At 39.6% G+C, this 23215-nt stretch overlaps 1 protein-coding gene across 2 annotated transcripts in view; it reads left to right on the plus strand.

Annotated features, from left to right (window-relative positions):
- CTTNBP2 (cortactin binding protein 2) overlaps positions 1-23215 on the plus strand; it is a 149642-nt gene that overhangs the window by 54280 nt on the left and 72147 nt on the right. The window contains exons 3-4 of one of the 2 annotated variants that reach the window (XM_032304690.1): positions 7502-7726; positions 19039-20683. In XM_032304690.1, the coding sequence (XP_032160581.1) occupies positions 7502-7726; positions 19039-20683 (1870 nt within the window). Of the gene's footprint in view, positions 1-7501; positions 7727-19038; positions 20684-23215 lie in introns of those variants that run through there. The other variant, XM_032304691.1, reaches the window with a different exon arrangement.

The raw sequence follows: 23215 nt of genomic DNA on the forward strand, positions 1-23215 counted from the left end.
CTCTTAGAGTGAGAATGATCTCTGAGGACAATGGCTTATCTCTAGTTTTCCCTTCTCTTTTACTTACAAGTAGGATTTTTTCCTTCTTTCTTCTTAGAAGAGCTCTTACGTTTTGCTTAATCTTGGTCTGTTTGAACTCTTTTCCACTAAGATGGAAATTTAGAGCTAGATAGGTAAATTTTTATGTTGACTGTTCAGAAAAATCTGTTTTTTTCCATCCATCTTGATTTTAAATAATAGTTTTTTATGATTTGAGAGGAGTGTAAGTTTAGAACTCAGGGACCTTACTGATTTTTAAGAGCCCTGTCGGCCACATGTTTTTTCAGCCACTGTTTGCAATACAGGCAGACACAGAGACTTCACTCCAGTCCATTGCAACTTATTTTATTTCTAGAACAGCTTTTGCCCTTGAAAGTTTTTTATGATTATGGCTCTAATTCAGTTGTTTGGGAGTCATGTAAATAGTCCAATGTTTTTAAACCCCAGATACCTTCAGATACTGAAAGAATGCGTCATGCCTCTGTATGTCTTTTTAGCTCCCCTGTTTCCTTCTGCTCTTAAAAATTCAGTTCTTTGGGCACCTGGATGGCTCATTTGGTTAAGTGGCTGCTTTCGGCTCAGGTCATGATTCCAGGGTCCTGGGATGGAGCCCTATGTTGGGCTCTCGGCTCAGCAGGAATCCTGCTTCTCTCTCTCCCACTGCCTGCCACTCTACTTACTTGTGCTCTCTCTCTATCTCTCTGTTAAATAAATAAATAAAATCTCAAAAAACAAAACAAAACAGAAACCTCAGTTCTGTCCTCAGGCTCATTTCTTATTGATCAGTATTTAAATATTTCACCAAGGAGTGAGCCCAGTTGTCCAGGAATTGTCTAGTTCTGATATCTTTTTTCTGTTAATTAATACACCCTGGAATTGAGTTTCTGGTTTGAGGTATAGGGGAAGGACCGTTTCCATTTCATTGTTCATGCCTTGAAAATAGTGTTGACTTCAAGCCTAGGTTTTTTGTACTTGCTTCTGTGTTTGTACTCAAGAACTGACATATTTATTCCTGAGAAAGTCCATCTCGTTAGATTGGGCTCATGACTTCAGCCATCCCTTGTGGTTTATGTCATTGGCACCCAAGACAGTGGCAGAGTAGGGTAGAGCTGAGGACAGAATTTCTTAGTCTTGGAGTTATCGATCAGTATTAATGCTTTAAACATACTTTCAGTTAATGAGTAAACCATTTTTTTCCTGTTGAATTTTTTTTTTACATTTAAATGATACTCTCTGAAGAATCTTTTTTTTTTTTTTTAAGATTTTATTTATTTATTTGACAGATCACAAGTAAGCAGAGAGGCAGACAGAGGGAGAGGGAGAAGCAGGTCTCTGAGCAGGGAGCCCGATGTGGGGCTATAGGGGGATCCCAGGACCCCAACACATGACCCAAGCCAAAGGCAGACGCTTAACGACTGAGCCACCCAGGTGCCCCTCTCTGAAGAATCTTAGGAAAAGAACAAAACCCTTAAGTTTTATTAAATCTTATTAACCATATGGTCAGTAACAATGAAAGTAAATATAGAGCATTGAGAATACTCTTAACTTCTTGAAATAAGAAGGCATATTTGTGTCTTTTAAACTTCATTTTTTTGTACTGGTTTGAATACTGTTGTAAACATTTCTTATTTTTGAAACTTTTTTAGTGTTCCAGAAATACTCTAGTCGTAATGATCTTTTATTTGAATTTTTTATTTTTTTATTTTTTAAGATTTTAGACAGCAGAGCCAGAGAGAGAGCATAGAGTGGGGGGCAGGTGCAGAGGGAGTAGGGAGCAGGGAGCCCAATGTGAGGGGCTTTATCTCAGGACTCTGGGAGCATGACCCTAGCTGAAGGCAGATGCCCAATAGACTGAGCCACCCAGGTGCCCCCATAATAATCTTTTAATGCTCAACAGTGTGGGCTTTGGAGTAAGACTGGCTGGGTTGAATACTAGCTCCAGTTGAAGTGACCTTGAGAGTAAGTTAATCTTTCTAAGCCTCAGTCTGCTTGTCTCTAAATTATGAATTAAAATAATGGCTATCTCTTGGACTTATTTTTAGGAGAAAATGAATATAAAACACCTAGTAATAATAGTAAGGTCTCACTAAAATTGTCTTTTATTTGTATCATTTTTAAAAATATTACAGAATCATTTTGGCTTTTCATAAGATAACATAATTTTAGCTATAGGTTTTAAAAGTGTGTTAAACACAAAAATAGACTCAAAATGGATGAAAGACTTTAGTGTTAGGAATCCATTAGAATCCTTGAGGAGAACATAGGCAGCAACTTCTTAGACCTCAGCCCCAGCAGCTTCTTCCAAGAAACATCCCAAAGGCAAGGGAAGCAAGGGCAAAAATGAACTAGTGGGACTTCATCAAGATCAAAAGCTTTTGCACAGCAAAGGAAACAGTCAATAAAACCAAAAGACAACTGACAGAATGGGAAAAGATATTGGCAAATGACATATCAGATAAAGGGCTAGTATCCAAAAATCTATAAAGATCTTATTAAACACAACACCCAAAGAAAAAATAATCCAATCAAGAGATGGGCAGAAGACATGAACAGACATTTCGGCAAAGAAGACATCCAAATGGCCAATAGACACAAGAAAAAGTGCTCAACATCACTTGGCATCAGGGAAATACAAATCAAAACTAGAGTGAGATACCACCTCATATCAGTCAAAATGGCTAAAATTAACAAGTCAAGAAACGACGGAGGTTGGTGAGGATGTGGAGAAAGGGAAACCCTCCTACACTGTTGATAGGAATGCAGGCTGGTGCAACCACTCTGGAAAACAGCATGGAAGTTCCTCAAGTTGAAAATAGATCTACCTATGACCCAGCAATCGCACTACTGGGTATTTACCCAAAAGATACAAATGTAGTGATCCGAAGGGGAAAGTGCTCCCGAATGTTTATAGCAGCAATGTCCACAATAGCCAAACTATCGAAAGAAACTAAGATGTCCATCAATGGATGAAAGTGGTATATATATATATATATATATCTCTCACTTCTATTCTATCATCTATTCCTTCTATTATATATTATTCTATTATTATTCTATATATTATTCTATTATCTATTCCTTCTATTATATATTCTAGAATATATCTATTCTATATATCTATTCTATATATAATGGAATACTGTGTAGCCATCAAAAGAAATGAAATCTTGCCATTTGCAACGACATGGATGGAACTAGAGGGTATTATGCTAAGCAAAATTAGTCAGGCAGAGAAAGACAGTTATCATAAGCTCTTGCTGATATGAGGAAATTTGAGAGGTAGGGCGGGGAGTCGTGGGGGCTAGGGATGGAAAAAATGAAACACGATGGGATCGGGAGGGGGACAAACCATAAGCGACTCTTAATCTCATGAAACAAACTGAGGGTAGTTGGGTTATGGAAATTGGCTATGTGCTGTGGTGAGTGCTGTGAAGTATGTAACCCTGATGATTCACAGACCTGTACCCCTGGGGCAAATAATGCATTATATGTTAATAAAAAAATAAAGAAAAATAAAATGTGTGTTAAAATTAATTGGTGGTATGTTTTAATTGTGACCCACAATGTAAGTATTAGATTTTTTCTAAGAAAATTACATACTCTAGGGAAAGTTGAACACTTAAGTATATTTTTCTTTTCTTTCTTTCTTTTTTTTTTTTTTTTAAGATTTTCTTTATTTGAGAGAAAGAGCATGAGAGTGGAGAAGGTCAGAGGGAGAAGCAGACTCCCCATGGAGCTTGCAGCCTGACACGGGACTTGATCCCAGGACTCCAGGACCATGACCCTATTGAAGGCAGTCGCTTAACCAACTGAGCCAGGCACCCAGTATTTTTCTTTTTATTGTTACTAATTAGGTCCAACCTACTTAAGTTGATCTGGTTGAACAATTAAAGCCCCAAGTAGAAAGTCTGTATTTGTCAAAGTCTGTATTGTTCCCCAAGTAGGAAGCCTCTCTTAGTAATAACATGTTTTTATTTCTTTCTCAACAAGATCTTATAAAACTTCAGATTCTGATCGAAATTACATTTCTATCAATGTAGCTAGCTTTAAGGGTTCCTTTAAGTCTGTTTTCATAATTATAGTCCTTGTCTTTAAAATGACTCATTTCCCTGAAATGCATTTTATTCTCAAGTAATTCTGATGCATAAACCAAGAAGTTATCTGCACATTCAGCTCTTCCTTTTTTAAGGGAAAGGCCCCTTCAAACACAGTATGATAAACATCAAGTCATTTTTTGTTAGGCGATTTCCTTAAATATTAAAACTTGTATGTGTTTTTGATCTGCCCTTGCCAAAAGTAATATAGTTTATTAAGAATCAGATGTTCTTGTTATAAAGTAAGATGTCCTAAGGTAAACATTTTTTCAAGAATGTTAAAAGAATAAGCAATAATAGTTAGTTGAAAGGTAGGTAAACTTAAGGGATGTCTATTGGCTTGGGCATGTGTTCAGTTGTAAATGCTTGCCTAAATCCAAATTAAGCTAAACTCTGAATCTTGTGGGATGAGCGAAAGAGGAGGAGATGGCAATGAGGGTTAGTGGTCAGTGGGAAGTTACACAGGCGAAGGACGGGAGGGGGTCCTGGCCTGCCAGCATCCCATGACAAAGGTGTGGGGGGAGAGAGCGCTTCATAACTATGAGAATGTTGAAGGCCTTTACACAGAAAAGTGACTGAGGTTTCCTAGGAAAGGTATTCTGAGAACTCTGGTAAGCAGAGTGCCTCTATGATATACAATCTAGGTTTGGGGTATGAGTAGTGCAAAAAATCATGAATCATGGAAAATCATCTGCTACCCCTGTGGTTTTCCTGAAAATGCTCTTGCCTGGTTTTAGTTTAGAAAGTTAATTGAGTTCTTCCTGGGGTCCTCTAGTTCTGACTCAGATAGTGGGTAACCTAATACTTGGTCATCCTTTTCTCAGGAATGAGCTCTGCATAGAGGAGTCTGACATTGGTCTAACTTCTTCCCCAGTGTCCTGTTAAGGTTGGTCCCTTTGTGAGGAAACTTGACTTCCTCTAATGGAGAAAATGGCCCGAGCTCTTTCCTTAGGAGGCTCTGAGTTAAAATTATATTTTCCTAAGGCCACTGGATGCTACATTTATTCATGCAGCAAGAATACATTATATACCCATTGTGTGTTTGATGGGTTGGCAGGATGTCAGCTGAGTAAAAGTGCCCCTACTTTAAAGGAGCTCAAAGCAAATGTTTAGGAGAAGACAGTCCTGCCAGGCCCAGAGTGACTGGACTCTTCCCATAATAGAGATTGCAAACTGGGTGTCTCGTCGTCTTGCATTCCCAGAATTATGTTTAGATGAAGTTTCATGTTTCATCTGATGTTTCCAATACACTACCTTGGGCTGTAAGCACCAAGAGACGGGAATGAGATTGATTCAGGTGCTGTTCAGTAGAGAAGTCTAGAGAACGTGGAACCTCTTCTGACAAAAATCAGGTTCTAGATGCTGCGTAAGGAGTGATGCAAAGCTAGCTTCGTGGATGTGCAACCTGTGCATTGGCAGAGGGCCAAGGACTTGGGAACCTCCCCTGCTTGATTAAATGGTATGCTGTCACCATCTTGAAATTTTAAATTTTTGAACAAAGAGCTCATTTTGCACCAGGTCTTGCAGATTGTGTAGTCTGTCCTAAATTTATGATCTGCATTGAGGGAAACTATAGATGAGGAGATCCCAACAGTGGGACAAGAGGTTAGTGGCCCTTTAAAGTCACCAGGCACTTTATAGGGAAACAGTAGGCTTTAAATATTCACCACACTCAGTTGGTTAGGCTAGTCTTCCAACTGAACCAGTTTGGTAGAATCGTCCTGCTTCCCTCACTTCCAAGCCCTTCTAACCCACTTAGAAAGAGGGGGAGAAGATTTGTGTAAAGAGAGAGGTGTTTTCGTAAACCCTCCTTTCCCAGGTGGTACGTATTACCGTGCCACAGATCTTTGCTGGGGAAAGGAAGCTGTCCTACACTCAGGCTGGATATTCTAATCAAATTGAGACAGGTTTAGGTCTTAAAATGACTACAGGACTTGTATTTAGAGAAAAGTTAGAGGGAAAAAAAAAAGAGAAAAACCATAGGGGTATCTCAGGTTTTCATCCAGGGGTGCGGGATGAATTATTACATTCAATAAAAATGAAGAGAGAAGTGAAGAAAGGCAAAATGTACTTGCTTTTGAAATTGCATCTTGAAAGTGATGCTTACTCAGTGTATTGATTACTTAGTTGAACTTGAAGAATCCAGAACTATAAAATGCCTTTTGATTCATAAATCATGTTGACTTTTAAGTTTAAAATGATCCTCTGAGATGATCCTAGCTTAATTTTCATGGTGATACTGGGCTTTTTGTAAACTGTATTTCTTCATCTAACTTGGTAATAGGAAAAGATAGATTGCCCATTTGTCATTTGCACTTGTGTTTATCTAGTTGTTGGCTTGCTCACAGTGGTCTAAAAATGGAAAAGTCTAGATGTTCAATGCAGCTACTTTTAAAGGGAGGAAGTTTGTGTAATATTTCTTCAGAAAACACATTTAACGTTTTGGACAATTAGCTTGATTCATTGTAAAGTAATTTAGTTTTTCCACTGGCAGCGACACAGAATAATTATTTTCTAGTGGTTAGTCCACATGACCTGAGTTCTGAAAATGTTGCTAGCTAGCTTCAATATATTTCTACTATTTTCCATTTTATACAAAGACTGTTGTAGGCTAATTATAGAAAATTACATTTAGTGACATGTGGATGTGAAATTAACTTTGACGCTGAGGGACTGACACTGAGAGTGAAATGAGGTTACATTCTTTTCTGGGACTCTGTGAATTCTATTTTCATGCCCTTCAACAATGAGAATGAGATATTTGCATCTTCTTAAATTTTCTGGAGGTTTTTTTTGTAGTTTAGTCCAACTTCACAAAATATGAATGTTGTGACTTTTTGACATAAAAATTTCATCAGGTATTTTTTTCTTCAGCAAACACCCTTATAAATTCTTTGTGGCTCAACAAAACTTGTAGGAGGTTTATATTTTGCAACTTAGCTTGATAAGTATTAGGTGAAAAAGAAGTTCTATCAAGATAGAGATAATTTTATTTTTGAACTTTCACTAGAAGTTATTTTAATACTTGGTATTTCTGATTTTGTTTTAAACTGGAAGAGACTGTACCTAAAACACAGATCGTTGAAGGAGGGAGCATCATGGGAAAAAACTGTATTTGCATCATTTGTAATTTAAAAGACATTCTTTAAGGAAGAAAATTTGAAAGTAGGCTGGATGGCACGCCAGGCTAGTCAGGGATTGGGGTCACATTCCCTTTGCTCCTCACTCAACGCCTGACAGCATACGTCAGCCATTACTCAAAACAGTTGTGAATATCATTTGGAAAAGTAATCACAAAACCTTCTTATAAATATCTTTCTGTATATTTTTATTTCTTTCTTCAATACATTCCTCTGATTTTGTTCTAGGCTCGCAGGAAGGAGGTATTTATCCAGGAACGGTACGGGAGATTTAATTTGAATGACCCCTTCTTGGCACTGCAGAGAGACTATGAGGCAGGTGCCGGTGAGAAAGAGAAGAAGCCAGTGTGTACCAACCCCCTCTCCATCCTTGAAGCAGTCATGGCCCACTGCAGGAAGATGCAAGAAAGAATGTCCACGCAGCTGGCTGCTGCTGAAAGCAGACAAAAGAAGGTATTGAGACTTTCAGTCATTTTTCCTGTATCACAGCGTAGGATGAAGATGCCTTTTCTAGGCTTGTTTGTTCTTAAATGGGATAAGTGTCTCAAAAGGCAAAATGCTGACCGATCCTGGTGGCCCTTTCCAAATATAATTCAAAAATAACACTAGGCTCTAAAATGCATATAACAAAGAATTTATATTTCCTATAAAGGTTACTTTGATGCTTCTTTAAAATATGCTTTTTTGGGGGCGGTGATGGGGAGGGGGGGCTTCCCTTTTCTAGTGCCGTAAGACATGCTCTACTGCCGGGCCTGTAATCCAGTACTGCAACCAGGACGCTGATCAGATGGTGACGTCCCCAGCTCCTGTCTCAAGTGTTTCTTTGCAACTAGAAATTACTTCTGTAAATTATGTCTTTGGAAAATGAAATTAGCATGAGGAGAATAGAATGAAATTTCTGTGGTAGATGTAGTCTCACAACGTGTCATCTTGAAGTCCTGGTTAGTCTCAAATGCGCCTCTGGGGTCTGAGGACTCTGTGTGCTGCAGACCTCCAGGCTCCTACTCACATGTGTTTCATTTAAACCAACCTCTTCGCTCTTTCTCACCTCCCCCACCAACACACACATATTTGTTATTGTACTTGAATACATGCTTCCAAGAGTCCTAAGTGATAAAAACGGACTTACTGCCATCAGCCAAAAGGAAATAGAAGTTCAACTTTTGTCCTTCTGATGGGCTGCCCAGACTACTGATTCCATTTATTAGAAGAGAATGAGGAAATCAGAAAAGCTAGTAATGTCTAGTATAACTAGAATTAAAAGTAATCCGTTTTTCCAACCATTCCTAAAGCAGTGTTTCTTCTATTTGTCCTTTCCAGAGAACTTGTTAGAGTTCACATGTAACACCTGGTTGACGGTGAACCTGAATGCAGAATTACTGTAAATATTTACGATACTGTCATTTAATGTGTGTGTTTTTGCCCCTGTAGTTATATCCTTGCATTGACCTGTGTGTGCCCATGTTCTGGTATAGGTGTTGAATGAAAGCAGACCTCTTCTTCAGTATGTCACGTGGTAGAAAACTAAAGCACTGGGTAAAAGAGCGCAGAAGTCTAGAAGACCTTCCATGGGTATGGGGCAAAAATCAAACAGTTTTACTCCGGACTTTGCAAACCCTTTTACAGAGCCCTGCAGAGCAACCACTGACATCCCTGGAGGTTTTCAGAAATCCCCCAGGAACCGCAGAAGCAAGAGCCAGTATGTTTCAGCTGATGTCACCGAAGCTCATTTGTATTTCTTGGATGAGACACGTTTCAATTATGTTCTTAACGTGTCAGATGTGCTATTTCATAGTAAAGTATGCGGCTGGCTTTTATGCTGCGTTATCAAAAGTCAAGAAAATATTTTTTCTTTGGGATTGCATTTAATGTATAAAGATGCGTGCTTTCCTACATTTTACTTCAGTTTTGCATTTTATCTGTCATTTCTCTTGTAGGAGAAAAAGGAAGGAACTCATTTCAAGTTGAATCAAAGATTTTATTATCTAGCTGATTTTTTTTTTTAATCAACTTACATCCTGTTTGTTTCTGAATGACTGGGTCATTTCCAACCTGGCTGGGAGTGAAAGGAAATTGTTTCTGTCCTATGGGTCCTGAGAGGCTTATACAAAATGAGCCAGTGATCTGTCTCCCACGTATAAGGGGGATACAGGAGTCCTTTATGGCCAAATTCATTGGCCTGTGTAGTCTCAGTGAAAGGTTGCTCTGATAAGCAGTGCTGCTCTTTGTCCATAAAGAATATTCTCTTCTGGTAGATTGTAGCATGTGAGAAGTTAGATTTTGTAGTCTTATCCTGAACCTTTCCTTAAAAAGAAAATATCATATCAGCTGATAAGAGCAAAAACACCAAAGTCACCTGTCACCTTTAGTCCTGAAAGTAAATATTTTAAATAAATATCTTCACTTCTCTTGCACATAGAATAAATTGAAGCTCTAGAAATCTAAAATCAGAAAGATGAAAAATCCATTATTTTAAATGAGTCCAGTTCTTTAAATTACTGCCAGAGCAGAAGTCGGGGAAAGCAGAAGTCCCATTATCTACAATTCATGTATTTATTATCTGACACTGGACATAGCTCTTTGGTGATTCGAAGACATTTGGCCTGAGCACTGCTCTTGTTGGCCTTTCAAGGCGGGAGAAGAGGCTCTATGCGCATTCATGCATTGATTCCTGCTGAGACTACTAATAGGAGGGTTAACTGTTTGGTAATTTGTGTGCCAGGAAAATTTGGGCAAGAGTCAATTTGGCAAATGGACTAAGCCTGTAAAGCCACTTTGAATAAGCTAATGAGTAATCATCATAGGGAACTTTGCCTCCAGTAATCTACTTTCTGTTTAGAGCCAGTAACCTAGGGTAGAATGATACTTGGGTTTTTATTATTTATCATGTGCCTCATATGTTAATGGAATTTCTATTCTAATTTATTTTCAATCATGTATTCATACTTATAAAGTATAATTTCCAGCCCTGAAATAGGAAAGACCTTTAAATTTGAACAGAGCCTTTAAAAGTCAGAAGCCAACATAATTACTAGGAAATTCAGAGGGGAGCAATTTTTTTTTTTTTTTTTTTTTTTTTTATTAACCAGTGAAAAAACTTATAGCCATTCTATGTATGAGCTATAGCTTCTTCTAGGTGACAGCTTAGTAAAATGAGCGTCAGTTGAAAGGCACTAGATGTGCCAGGCAGGATTCTTAGTTGTGAGCTGGTAAAGCCAGTATTCATGGAGTTAAGCAGGAAGGTGTTTGAGTTGCCTCCTGGGAAAGCTAGGGGAGCAGGTCTTAATCATTCAGCATCACTGACAAATGATCACTGTCCATCTAGTGTGCCGTGGACAAGGCTTCTGCTGATGGGAGGATGTGAGGTGAGTACTACAGCTTGCTGACACCAGACAGCATGACTACCGTCTCGCTCTGGGTCTTGAGTGGTGCCTCCTCTGGCCCTGCTTTTTGCATCACCCATTTCCAAGTTGAAGCCTAAGAGCAGGTACCTTTGGCTGGCCAGGCTTAGGCCCCACACCATCTGTCCAGCTATCGGAAAGATCAGGAAAGCAGCTATTGGGCATGTTTCACTTCGACAGCGGGGGGAATCATAAGGTGGAGAAATCGCCTAACATAGGAAGGAGTTTCAGGTGCTAGACGACCAAAGAAATGACAAATGGATTGGAAAAGAACAATCAAATTATTTGTTCTAATTTATCTCATATGCCTTTTCTTCCTATGATGAATAATTGTACTTGGGTCTGCCATTTGTATTCAACACTCTCTTCTTCATTGTATATCATTATATCAATATATATCATTATATATGCTTTATAACATAGAAATGCAATTTAATTTAAGTTGCTTTCTAGACTTTCAAGAATAACATGATAGAGAATCAGCTAAAGTAATATTTTTTGAAAGAGTATTTAGGACACCTTGTACAAGAACGGTTGTTTTTTTTAGCTCATTCATGAATCTTTCTTGTATAATTCATTTTGACTCCCCAGGAACATTGTTAAGGAGGGAACTAGAGACTGAGGTCTGCGGCTCTGAGCAGAGATTGGGAAGAGAGGGTAGTTCATTTGATCCATGTCTTGCCTTCCCTCTCTTGAAACTCTCGATGAAGAGGAAGGGTCAGATGAGAACTGCGGAGCATGACTGATAAAGAAGATATTTTAATGCATCTCATCGTTAGATATTTGTTGACCAGGGTTGGGCATTTGGGTAGAGGTAGCCAGGTGGAGAAGGGAACAGGATGCACTGAGTATTGAATGATTTGGGGGAGCAATGAGAAATACAGTTAAATGTCACAGAAGTATTTTGTGTTTGTGACAAACATGCACTCTGCTTTCTCATTTTGCAATTGACCATAATTGCTTTCTTCTCTGCTTTCCACTTTGAATTAAAACTAATTGCCTTTACATTGCGGCTCTGCTCCCACCTACATAGTTTTCCCTTTCATTCTGTAAAAACAGTTGTTTGGTGCTTCTTCATTCATGGCTTCCAGTCTGGGTGCTATTCTTGGAGCAACCACCCACTTTCTCACTACCAATGAAGCTGTCCTAGTTCTCCTAAGCTCCTCCACACAATCCAGTGCTTTTTGCAAAAGGGTTTGGTGATACTGCTCATGCAGAATTCCCCGAAAATTCGGCCACTACTTGAAAATGGTTGTGAGTAGATATATATTGGACAATAATATAACAAAGTCAACAGGAACTCCATAATCTACATATATGGGAACCAACTTTCCTTTACAATTCTAGTAGTATGTGGTTGAGTTGTGGGTGGGGGTGTCCCTACCTGACTCATTAGGTCCACAGCTCCTAGATCACTGCTCAGAACTGTCCCAGACTGAGCCAGTGAGAGCTTTTTTAAGCTGACTCCTTCTGACACATTTCCATCATTCTTTGAGTAACTTCCTTTCCTTCTCTCAGCAAGCCCTTCCAGGCTCATCTTGTGTTTTTCCTATCCCAACCTCTGGAATTAGCTATACTCCCAGGACCATTAGTCTCTTTTTTAATGGAAAATGGTGTTTAGAAACAAATCTAGTGTAGGAAATTATGTAGATTTCCCATAATCATATATATTTTTATAAACACATATATTTGTATTTTATTTTTATGTATCTCTGTTATTAACCATGAATTCATACTGATATTGATACCTCTGATTCTAAACCAAAGCCACAGAATATGTTCTTGTTCTTTCTCTATTTAAAGCTAACTTCTCCAGTAGTGAGAAATGTGTCTCCCAGTATTCTTCAATTTATTTACTCATTTACTCAAGCCTAGAACACACAGAGTAGTTTCAGAATTGCTAATCCATAGTATGATAAAAAGCAAATATACAAACCTGGAATTCACCATTGTTTACTGCTCTTTAAGGATATATTTCCAGGAAGTGAAGTTTATACAACTTAAGTATACAATTGATGAGCTTAAAAAATGCATAGACTTGTGGAATCTGTACCTCTTTTTTTTTTTTTAAAGATTTTATTTATTTATTTGACAGAGGAGATCACAAGTAGGCAGAGAGGCAGGCAGAGAGAGAAGAAGAAGCAGGCTCCCTGTCGAGCAGAGAACCTGATGTGGGGCTCGATCCCAGGACCCCGGGATCACGACCTGAGCTGTAGGCAGAGGCTTAACCCACTGAGCCACCCAGGCACCCTGGAATCTGTACCTCTTATAAGATAGAAAAATACTTCCATCACCAGAGAAGTTTTCCCGGAATACTTTCACCATAAGTTCCTTCCCTAGTCCAAGCAATCACTGAATGGTCTTCTGAGTTTTTTCATCATGAATTGATCTTATCTGTATACCTGAACTTCAGGTAAATGATGACTGTAGTTAAATATTAAGCCTTAAGTGCGGGAACTGTAAATCTCAATTTTTTTCTTTTTTTAAAACTTTTTTAACATTGAAGTATAGTTGACATACAATATATATTAGTTTCAAGTGTACAACATAGTGATTGGACAGTTCTGTACATCATACAGTGCTCACCATGGTAAGTGTAGCTACTCTCTGTCACCATACACTATTATTACAGTATTACTGACTGTGTTCCCTCTGCTGTACATTCCATTTCTGTGACCCGTTTAACTGGAAGTTTGTACCTCTTAATCCCCTTCACCTGTTTCACCCACCTGTTGGCCACCCCTCATCAGTTTGTTCTTTGTATTTATGTGTTTGTTTCTGTTTTTTTGTTTCTTTTTTTTTTTTTTTTTAAATCCCATATGTAAGTGAAATCAAAGGATATACATGGAAGGATCTTGAGGTATTCTGCTAGGTGAAGTAAGTCAGGTGGGGAAAGATCAACTTTACTTTCCTTTATTAAAATTGTATTGCCTGTTCTCATACAAATTAAAAATCAGTTTGTTGGTTTTTCCAAAAGTTTGCAGGGACTGAAATTTTACTGAATCTGTACACTAATTTGTTAGGCATGGATATGAATGAGATTGAGTCTTCCAACTCATCATCACAGTGTATTTGTCCATTAGTTTTCAATAATTTCTTTTAACAATGTTTTATTGTTTTCAGTGTAGTGTCTTAAATGTCTTTTGCTGGGTCTGCTCCTAAGTATTTTATGTTTTTGATGCTATTGTAAATCACAGTGTTTAAAAACTTTTTTCCAAATATTTATTGCTAGTATACAGGTATTAACATTGGTTTTGTATGTTGACATTGTATCTTGTCATCTTGCTAAACCTGCTTATTAGTTTTAGCAGTTGTTTTGTATATTATTTAAGATTTTGTAGGTAAACAAACATATCGTCTGTGAATAGAACCCATCTTACCACTTCCTATGTTGCCTGCCTGTCTGCCTCCCTGCCTTGTCCTCCCAACACCACCATCATTGTGCTGACTAGAACCTGCAGTGGTGTATTGTTGAATAGAAGTAGTGAGAGAAGACTTCAGTGTTTTCTCCTTTTCTCAGGGAGGAAAGCGTGTATTTCATCATCAGGTATGATGTTAGCTGTGCTTCTCTATAGATGTTCTTTATGTCACTGAGATTTTATTCTATGCTGAGAAGTTTTGTCATGAATGGGTTTTGCATTTTGTAAAATGGTTTATCTGCATCTATTGGTGTGGTCATGGTTTTTCTCTTAAGTCTTTTACGGTGGCGAATTACGCTTATTTTCAAATACTGAAACAACTTGGATTCCTGACGTAAACTTCAGAGGGTCAGTTTTTAATTTATTATTGGATTTAGTTTGCCTATATTCATGAGTGATCATTTTTCTGTAAATTAAGGAAAGCACTTGGCTGGTTTTGAATTGAAGGTAATTCTGGGATCATAAAGTGAATTGGAACATTTCCTTCTCTCTTTTCTGAAGGGGTATGTATGGGTTTGGCAATATTTCTTTAATTTTTGGTAGACGTCACAGGTAAAGCCATATGAGCTAGAAATTTTCTTTAGGGGAATTTTTAATTTTGTATTCAGTTTCCTTAAAATATATAAAGCCATTCCAATTTTCTTTTTCTTTTCTTTTTTAAGATTTTATAATTTATTTGACAGAGACAGAGAGCCTACAAGCAGTGGGAGAGGGAGAGTGAAGAGCAGGCTTCCAGCTGAGCAGGGAGCCTGATGCCAAGGGTTCAATCCCAGGACCCTGGGATCATTTCCTGAGCCCAAGGCAGACGCTTAACTGATTGAGTCACCCAGGCGCCTATATTCCAATTTTCTATGCCAGTTTATATAAATCCTGAAAGTTATGTGTGTCAAAGGAATTTGATTTGTTGACACAAAGTTAAAAATTATTCTTTAACATTCGTTCTGTGGTAATATTCCCTCTTTTAGTCCCATTATTTACGATTTGTGTTTTCTATGTTGCTCAGTCTGTTTTTTTCTAAATGTTTAATAGTATCATTGATCTTCTAGATGAAAAAGTTTGGCCTTGTTAATTTCTCTAGTATTTGTCTCCTATTTCATTGATTTATTACCTTTGTTATGTCTTTCCTTTCACTATATTTAATTAGCCTTACTTTTTTGAACTTCTTAAATTGAAACTTAGATGATTGATTTGAGAAAATGCTTCTGATATATGCAATTAAAGATAGAAATTTCTCTCCATCCTCTGCTTTAGATGTTTTAAATTCTCTTCCTTCACTGTATCCCACAGATTTTCACATGTTGTGTTTTTACTTTCATTCAGCACAAAATATATTCTAAATTCCTTTGTGATATCTTCTTAGAAATGTGTTATTTTATTTTTGAATTTTGAGCTGTTCTTCATATCATACTGTGACTTGTATATAATTCTGTTGTCAAGATTTTAGTCATTTGTAAATTGTTGATGGTTTTCAGTAGCTCAGCAAGTGCATATAAAAGTGCATATAAAAGACTGTATCTTTTATAGTCTTGGGGTATTCTGTTCCAAATAGAGATAATAATTCAATCATAATTTATATTATAGTTTCTATGTTTATAATGTCTCTTTTTTTCCTTTGGCTGCTTTCCAGATTATTTCTTGTCCTTGTTTTTAGCAGTTTTAGTATGACGTACTTAGGTATGATTTTTTTGTAACATAGATATATTCTGCTTTAGGATTGCTGAACTTTCTAGATTTTTTTTTTTTTTTTTACCAAATCTGTGAATTTTTTGACTATTTTATCTCTTAATATATTTTTCTTCCCTGCTCTCTCTCCATTTTGGACTCTAGTTATGTAGACTTCAGACCACTTTATACTGTCCTACATGTTAATTATCTATAAAGAGCAGTGTGATAACTGATGGAGCAAGTCTCAAGTGACAGGAGAGAGTGAAGTTAATTGTTGAAGAAAGCCTGACCTTGAACAGATAGAAATCTTCCTCTCTCAGAGTAAAGGGACGCAAATAGAGATTGGTGTGGTTATTTAAAAAAGAAAAAAAAAATGGTTAAGGGAGGAGATAGGATGTAGAGGGAATGAATTTTCTTGATAAAATAAAATTAGGGTAGGCTGAGAGTTTGTTGAGTGGTAATTGGGTGATGTTTTGGGAAGAGTGGCAGAAGTTTAAATATTCCCCGAAGTGTAAATGGTAGAGGAGGCTAAACAAAGGGAGAGTGATAAATGACGGGCTCGGAACTCACTGTGTTTGTAGGTGCATTGGTTAGGTGGCTTCCTTTGTGTTCCACTGTCTATGGTAAGATTTAAAAATAGGTTCATCTGAGATAGGACTTATAAGGTAATGGAAGAACAAAGGTGCAAAAGAATAATGGGCGCTTTTATAGTACTATAGTTTTCTGTATAAATAATGTGAGATTTGTTGAGCTGATCTCCTGTTAGAAGTCTTTCTTCAGTTTGATTCTCAAGTCTGAGATGTAAGTCATTTCAAAAGTAAAGTGTGATGACCCCTAGAGAAGAAATAATGTGGGCAAGATGGACGATGTGGTGAGAAAAGCTTGAGACAAGTGGAACCCGGAGTTTCATGAGGTTGACACTGATTCAGGAGATGACGTGACTGTGTGAGATCACTCATTTGGCCTCTAGTTAGTTGTTATGTAAAATGAAGATAGCCCTTAAAGTTCCACAAAACATTTTTTTTTTTTTCTGGCTTCCAAGGTAAATTATGGAACTCACATTTTTAAAATAAACTGAAAATTGACCTACTTTGGCTTTTTCCAACATTGCTATAAAAATTTGGGGCAATGGTGAATACAAAATTTAAAATTTTCTTAATAGTTCTAACTCTGTGTATGCCTTCTGCAGAAACTTATTATTTGATGCATTTAGAAGAGTTAAATGTTTTTTGACTATTTAGAAGTCAAATTTTCTGTGAAGCATCTAGATGACTAAAATATGCATATAAATATAGTTATATGATAACAGTATTTTTCACCACATTTTACCTAATCTATTTATGAAGTCACCCCTAAAATTGCATATAGTAGAATAGAGTTTGTGTGTATAAACAGTTGTTTATTATTCTTGGGGAATTATTCTTGGGGAATTATCTGAATTCCTGATCACTTATTTATAGGACCCATGCAATGCCATTCAACTTTTTCAACACAGGAAGCATCCTAGAGTAAGTTAATGATATCTTGGATTCTAATGAGCCATTCTGTCGTCTTGGTTTTGTGACTGTGCAGGTAATGGATTTTCTCAGCACATTCTCACAACTGATGGATCATCTGAATATCTCCTTCCTCTGTTACTGACGACTAAAAGCTGACTTACTGACTCAAATAGTTACTGGATCTTATGAGAGTATATTTAGATTTAACATCTAGGGTGGTGGTCAGTAGGGGGAGTCCTTTCTGTCTTTATCAGGTAGATCTACTTCAGCCTTTATGAATGCTAAGGCCCTTGGGTGGACTGCAGTGGAATGCTTCTCTAGGTGGGAAGGTGAAGCATGTGGGCCTCCCTCATTTGTCCTTCATGAGTATCTCATGGCAGTAGGAGCTCCTCTGGAAAGAAGTAAGAAACCTGTATAAACATGTTACAGGAGGGGATCTCAGCAGTACCCAGAAAGGCCATCAGTGTGCAGAAGTTTGTTGTTTCTGTGAACGGCATTAATTTCATTCATCCAGTCAACAATTACTGTGTGCCAGATACTATCCCAAGTCTTGAGAATAGCAGCAAAGAAGATCTAGTCCCTGCCTTCATGGAGTCACATTCCAGTGGGGGCAGGTAGGTGCTAAGCAAAGGGTTACCAGTACAGTGGGAGGGACCACTGTTTTCCCCAGGACAGTGAGAAGGAGGCCTTGGTCAAGGTAGCTGCTGAGCAGAGGCCTGGAGGAAAAGAAGTGAGACTTTGGTGCTTTGGGTGGTTTTGTGCTATTTGAAAACCCCACCTGGAGATACAGAGGTTTTTTGTTTTTTTTATTTTAAAGCTCCTCTGCATTGATCAACTAGAAAAATGTTTCTTTGGAAAGCATAAATCCTGGCGGCCTTAGTGAGCAGACAGGGTCTTTTTGTGAAGGGAAAGGTGCCCTTCTTTCCAGGCAGATACAGCCCCAGGCCTGGGCAGACAATGAGTGAGTAGACAGGGCTGGGTCTGGGCTCCCACTCACCTCTCCAGCTGGTCTTCCTTGTGCAGCGCGTGAGCTGCTTAGCCTAGGAACCCTGCATGAAGGTGTGTGGTGGAACTCTGGGCGAAGAGAACCGGAAAGCCAAAGACCCGGAGGCAGGACCCTGTGCAGGAACCAGGGAGGCCAATGTTGTGAGAGCTCAGCGAGCAAGTAGGATTGGAGGAGATGGGGTTGGACTTTGTTTCACTGATCAGTATCAGTGAAGATCATCGTTCTAGTAAAATATGATTCAGATATGATTTTGTATGATTTCTACAGCAACCCGTGATAAGAAGCTTGAGGTTAAAGTTAAGAAACACAGCAAATACAGAAGCTTAGAATTTAACTGAAGTCCTCTGTTTTCGGCACTTTTCCTTATAGTATACCTCAGGGATTCATTAACAACCTTACGGCATTAAACCTAAAAAAAAAAGAACATCAGCTCCCTTACAGAGTTCTATTTTTACAAAAACAGAACTTTCTGAACTCTGTATTGTGTTCTGAAGTGTCAGGTTTCTATTCATTTTCTGTAGTTTAATAGGTTTTTAAAAATTCTCTATTGCTGTGACTTAGATGGTTTTCGCTAAACCATTTATACCTATTTTCTCATTTAATGAGTATCTAAAATATTATCTTTCCTATCACAACAATTTTAGAAATGTGGCCCTTCAGCTAACCCAAATCACATAGCTGTTAACACAATTAATAAAAATCTCTCAAGAAGCACTTCTTTGGCTGAAAGGATTCTCTGCGTGTTACTCAGCGCTGTCCTGTGGATTTCTTTCAGCTGGAGATGGAGAAGCTTCAGCTGCAGGGCCTTGAGCAAGAGCACAAGCAGCTGGCGGCCCGCCTGGAGGAGGAGCGCGGCAAGAACAAACACGTGGTCCTGATGCTGGTCAAGGAGTGCAAACAGCTCTCGGGCAAAGTCCTAGACGAGGCCCAGAAGCTCGAGGACGTGCTGGCCAGACTGGAAGAGGAGAAGAAGAAGACAGGTACGTTAGAAGAGCAGCTCTCCGCCGAGAAACGAAAGAGCACAGAAATGGAAGCTCAGATGGAGAAACAGCTCTCTGAGTTTGACACGGAACGGGAACAGCTTCGTGCTAAACTGCACCGCGAGGAAGCCCACACCACTGACCTCAAGGAGGAGATCGACAAGATGAAGAAAATGATCGAGCAGCTGAAAAGGGGAAATGATAGCAAACCAAGCCTCTCTCTCCCGCGAAAGACGAAAGATAGGCGTTCGGTGTCCATATCTGTGGGGACAGAAGGACCTGTGACAAGGTCTGTTGCTTGCCAGACTGACCCGGTGGTAGAAAGCATTGACCACGTGAAGAAGTTGCCTTTGACTGTGCCTGTGAAGCCTCCCACAGGGAGCCCCCTAGTTTCCGCCAACACAAAAGGAAATGTGTGCCCCAGTGCCGCGCTGGGCAGACCAGGTATCGACAGGCAGGCTTCCCACGGTGACTTGATTGTCTCCTCTCTGCCTACTGTCCCCCCTCCAAGTGCAAGCAAAATTGAGGAGAACGGACCAAGCACTGGCTCGCCGAGTAGCACCCCCCCACTTCCCAATAGCACTGCCCCTCCCACCGTGCAGACGCCAACCATAGCTCCCCAGAGCCACGCACAGGCAGCACCTGGGCACAGTTTACACTCACCATGTGCCAATGCAGCTTTGCATCCAGGTCTAAACCCTCGAATCCAAGCAGCCAGATTTCGATTTCAGGGCAATGCTAATGACCCAGACCAAAATGGAAATACCACCCAAAGTCCTCCATCCAGAGATGTCTCTCCAACGAGTCGTGACAGCCTAGTGGCCAAACAGCTAGCTCGGAATACTGTGACCCAAGCACTGTCAAGATTTACGAGCCCTCCTGCAGGAGCGCCCCCGAGGCCTGGGGCGCCCCCTACGGGGGACGTTGGCACGTGCCCTCCGGTCGGTCGGACCAGTTTAAAGACTCCTGGCGTAGCACGAGTTGACAGAGGAAACCCTCCTCCTATCCCTCCAAAAAAGCCAGGGCTCTCCCAGACTCCTTCTCCACCACACCCCCAACTCAAGGTTATTATGGATAGCAGCAGGGCCTCCAGCGCGGGGGCCAAAGTTGATAACAAAACTATGGCTTCGCCTCCTTCCACTTTGCCACAAGGGAACAGGGTAATAAATGAGGAGAATCTCCCTAAATCATCTTCCCCTCAGCTGCCACCAAAACCATCCATAGATTTAACTGTGGCACCGGCAGGCTGTGGCGTTTCAGCCCTGGCCACGTCTCAGGTGGGTGCCTGGCCTGCTGAAACCCCTGGACTGAGCCAACCTGCATGTTCAGAAAGTTCCCTTGTCATTCCCACCACCATTGCCTTTTGCTCTTCCATAAACCCTGTTAGTGCCTCATCTTGTAGAACAGGTGCCTCAGACAGCCTCCTGGTAACAGCATCAGGTAAAGGGATTGAAATATTTTACCCTTTTTTGAAGAATGTGGCCTGTCTTCTCACTTGCCTTAATTTCCTTCACATTGCCTTGGAACTTTTTTTTTTTTATTTGATACTTTTTTCCCTATTTCTTTATCTTTTTCCTCTCTCTCTCTCTCTTTTTTTTTTTTGTATTTTTCTTTAATGGCTCCAGGGTATGGTGATTCATCTTGCTACATCAATTGTGGTTTCTTGATACTAAGTGCTTTCTTTTTTAAAATATCCTGAAAGTAGTGGTTTGGAGCACATGGAGACCATTAATTTAGAGACACTAAAGCATTTCCATGGGAAAAAAGACTGTTCCTTCTTGTTAAATATTTATCTCACGAGGCTTCAGTATTAGGGGGTCGTCACCAGACAATCTGTGCTCAGTTCTGTCCCTTCAGAGAGAACGTTAAAAAATCCTTTCAAGTGGTTATGAATGCTTCAGTCTACCTCGAATTGTCAAATTGATCAGATTTGCTCCATAATTGGTATGTTCTAAGTTTTAGTAGTGGCTTGGTATTCTTTTCAACCTCAAAAAGAGAGTACGTAAATTTTAAATGCCTGTTCTAAGTTTATTTTAAAGGCTGTTTATTCCGTCCCCAGCAGTTGTCTTCCAGCCCCCGAGCGCAGATGGATACCATCGCGTGTAGGTATAGTGGGGAGGGTTTTCAGTGCAGATGTGCTTTGTGAAGTACGTGACTCTTAAACGAAGGAGTTGATGAAGAACTGGGTTTTTCCCTTTTGTTATGCAGTGCTAGAGAAAGCATCGCTTTTTATTGACATGACTGGATTAGTTCTTCCCTGAGCAAATGTGGCTCTAAAATAATGTTAGAGTGTCAAAGATACCTTGAAAGTTGACAGCATTCTCTCTTACGGTGGACTCTCAGTGGCTACCAGAGACCATGGATTCTAATGAGAGGGAACTTTAAGAATTAAGGGAAGGGCTGAGTAATGTTATTTATATTTAAAACTCAGGAGTGTGGAATGGGAATGAGAAAAATAGGGAGCACAGTTCTTGCTAATTGTCAGGTAATGAGAGCAATATGCCAGCATTGACTTACCTAATTATAAACTGTTCCTTGAAATTATGCTCATTGAGAGGCTGCTATTCGTATTTTGGTGCATAATTGGGAATTGGAAACAGGATGGCCTTTGCTGTCAATGAGACCTGCGCTGGAATCTAGACCCTGCAGTTTATAGCTGTGTGTTTTGGTGATTCTCTTGGACTGAGCAAATTTTCTCATTCTTCATGTGGAGTTTATGCTTCTCAGATGAGGTAGGGTGGCTGTTAGGATTAACTACTCTAACGTGCAAAGAGCTTGGTCTTGCACTTGGAGCAGCATGAGTGATGAATAAATAGAGGTGATACTCTTGCTTTATTGATATTGTTGCTTAAAGCATTTTCAAAAATTTGCTTTAAAATTGATGTCACTATTAGTACTTTGTGATGTCTTTACAGCATTCAGCCTTCCATATTTTTTTTTTTAAAGATTTTATTTATTTATCGGGCGGGGGGGGAGAGCGAGCACAGGCAGACAGAATGGCAGGCAGAGGCAGAGGGAGAAGCAGGCTCCCTGCAGAGCAAGGAGCCCGATGTGGGACTTGACCCCAGGACGCTGGGATCATGACCTGAGCCGAAGGCAGCTGCTTAACGAACTGAGCCACCCAGGCGTCCCCAGCCTTCCATATTTTTAATTCAAAATGGTATCACTGAGCTGAACAGCCCTTCCCATGGCATAAGAATGATGGTAGCTGTTTTCCAGAGCTAAATCCACATTCAAAGTAGGAATTTTTACTGCCATTCAGGAGAACCAGAGAATGTACCGTAAGGTCTGAGGGCCATCTCAAAGCAGAGATTCCAAAACCCTTGGGAGCCACAACGGTGCTGTTGACATAAAGGCACAAACTGTAAAACGGAAAACACTTGTTGTTTTTTCAGGTTTTATTTTATCTTATTTTTTAAAGATTTTTATTTATTTATTGGACAGAGACACAGGGAGAGAGAGAACCCAAGCAGGGGGAGTGGGAGAGGGAGAAACAGGCTTCTTGCTGAGCAGGCAGCTGGATGCGGGGATCCCACGACCCCGGGATCATGACCTGAGCCCAAGGCAGATGCCCAACAACTGAGCTACCCAGGCATCCCTTGTCAGCTTTTAAAAAAAACTATAAAACCATCTTTGCTTTGGACTGTGATGCTTCGCCAGTTATTGCCTCAGTCATGACTGTGCTCCAAGGTTCAGCCTCAAGTGTCTTGGTTTCAGTGGAAAAGCTTTAAAATCAGCGTCCATAACTGAGGAACATTTTGTCAGCAGGATCTCAAACTCGGTAGACAAGACAATTCCTAGACTGTCACATGTTCGCCAGAATGACCTAGCTAGGAGAGAGTGGAATTTTGGATAAAGGCGCTATGATCCCTCTGAAAAATGCCCTTTGCTTGTGTCTAGAGAGCAAAAGAGGATAAATGAGGGAACCAGAGTAACAGCAGCCACTGAAGATAGGTGAAACTGGTACCTTAT

The sequence above is a fragment of the Mustela erminea genome, chromosome 11 (assembly GCF_009829155.1).
Source record: "Mustela erminea isolate mMusErm1 chromosome 11, mMusErm1.Pri, whole genome shotgun sequence".
Taxonomy (NCBI): domain Eukaryota; kingdom Metazoa; phylum Chordata; class Mammalia; order Carnivora; family Mustelidae; genus Mustela; species Mustela erminea.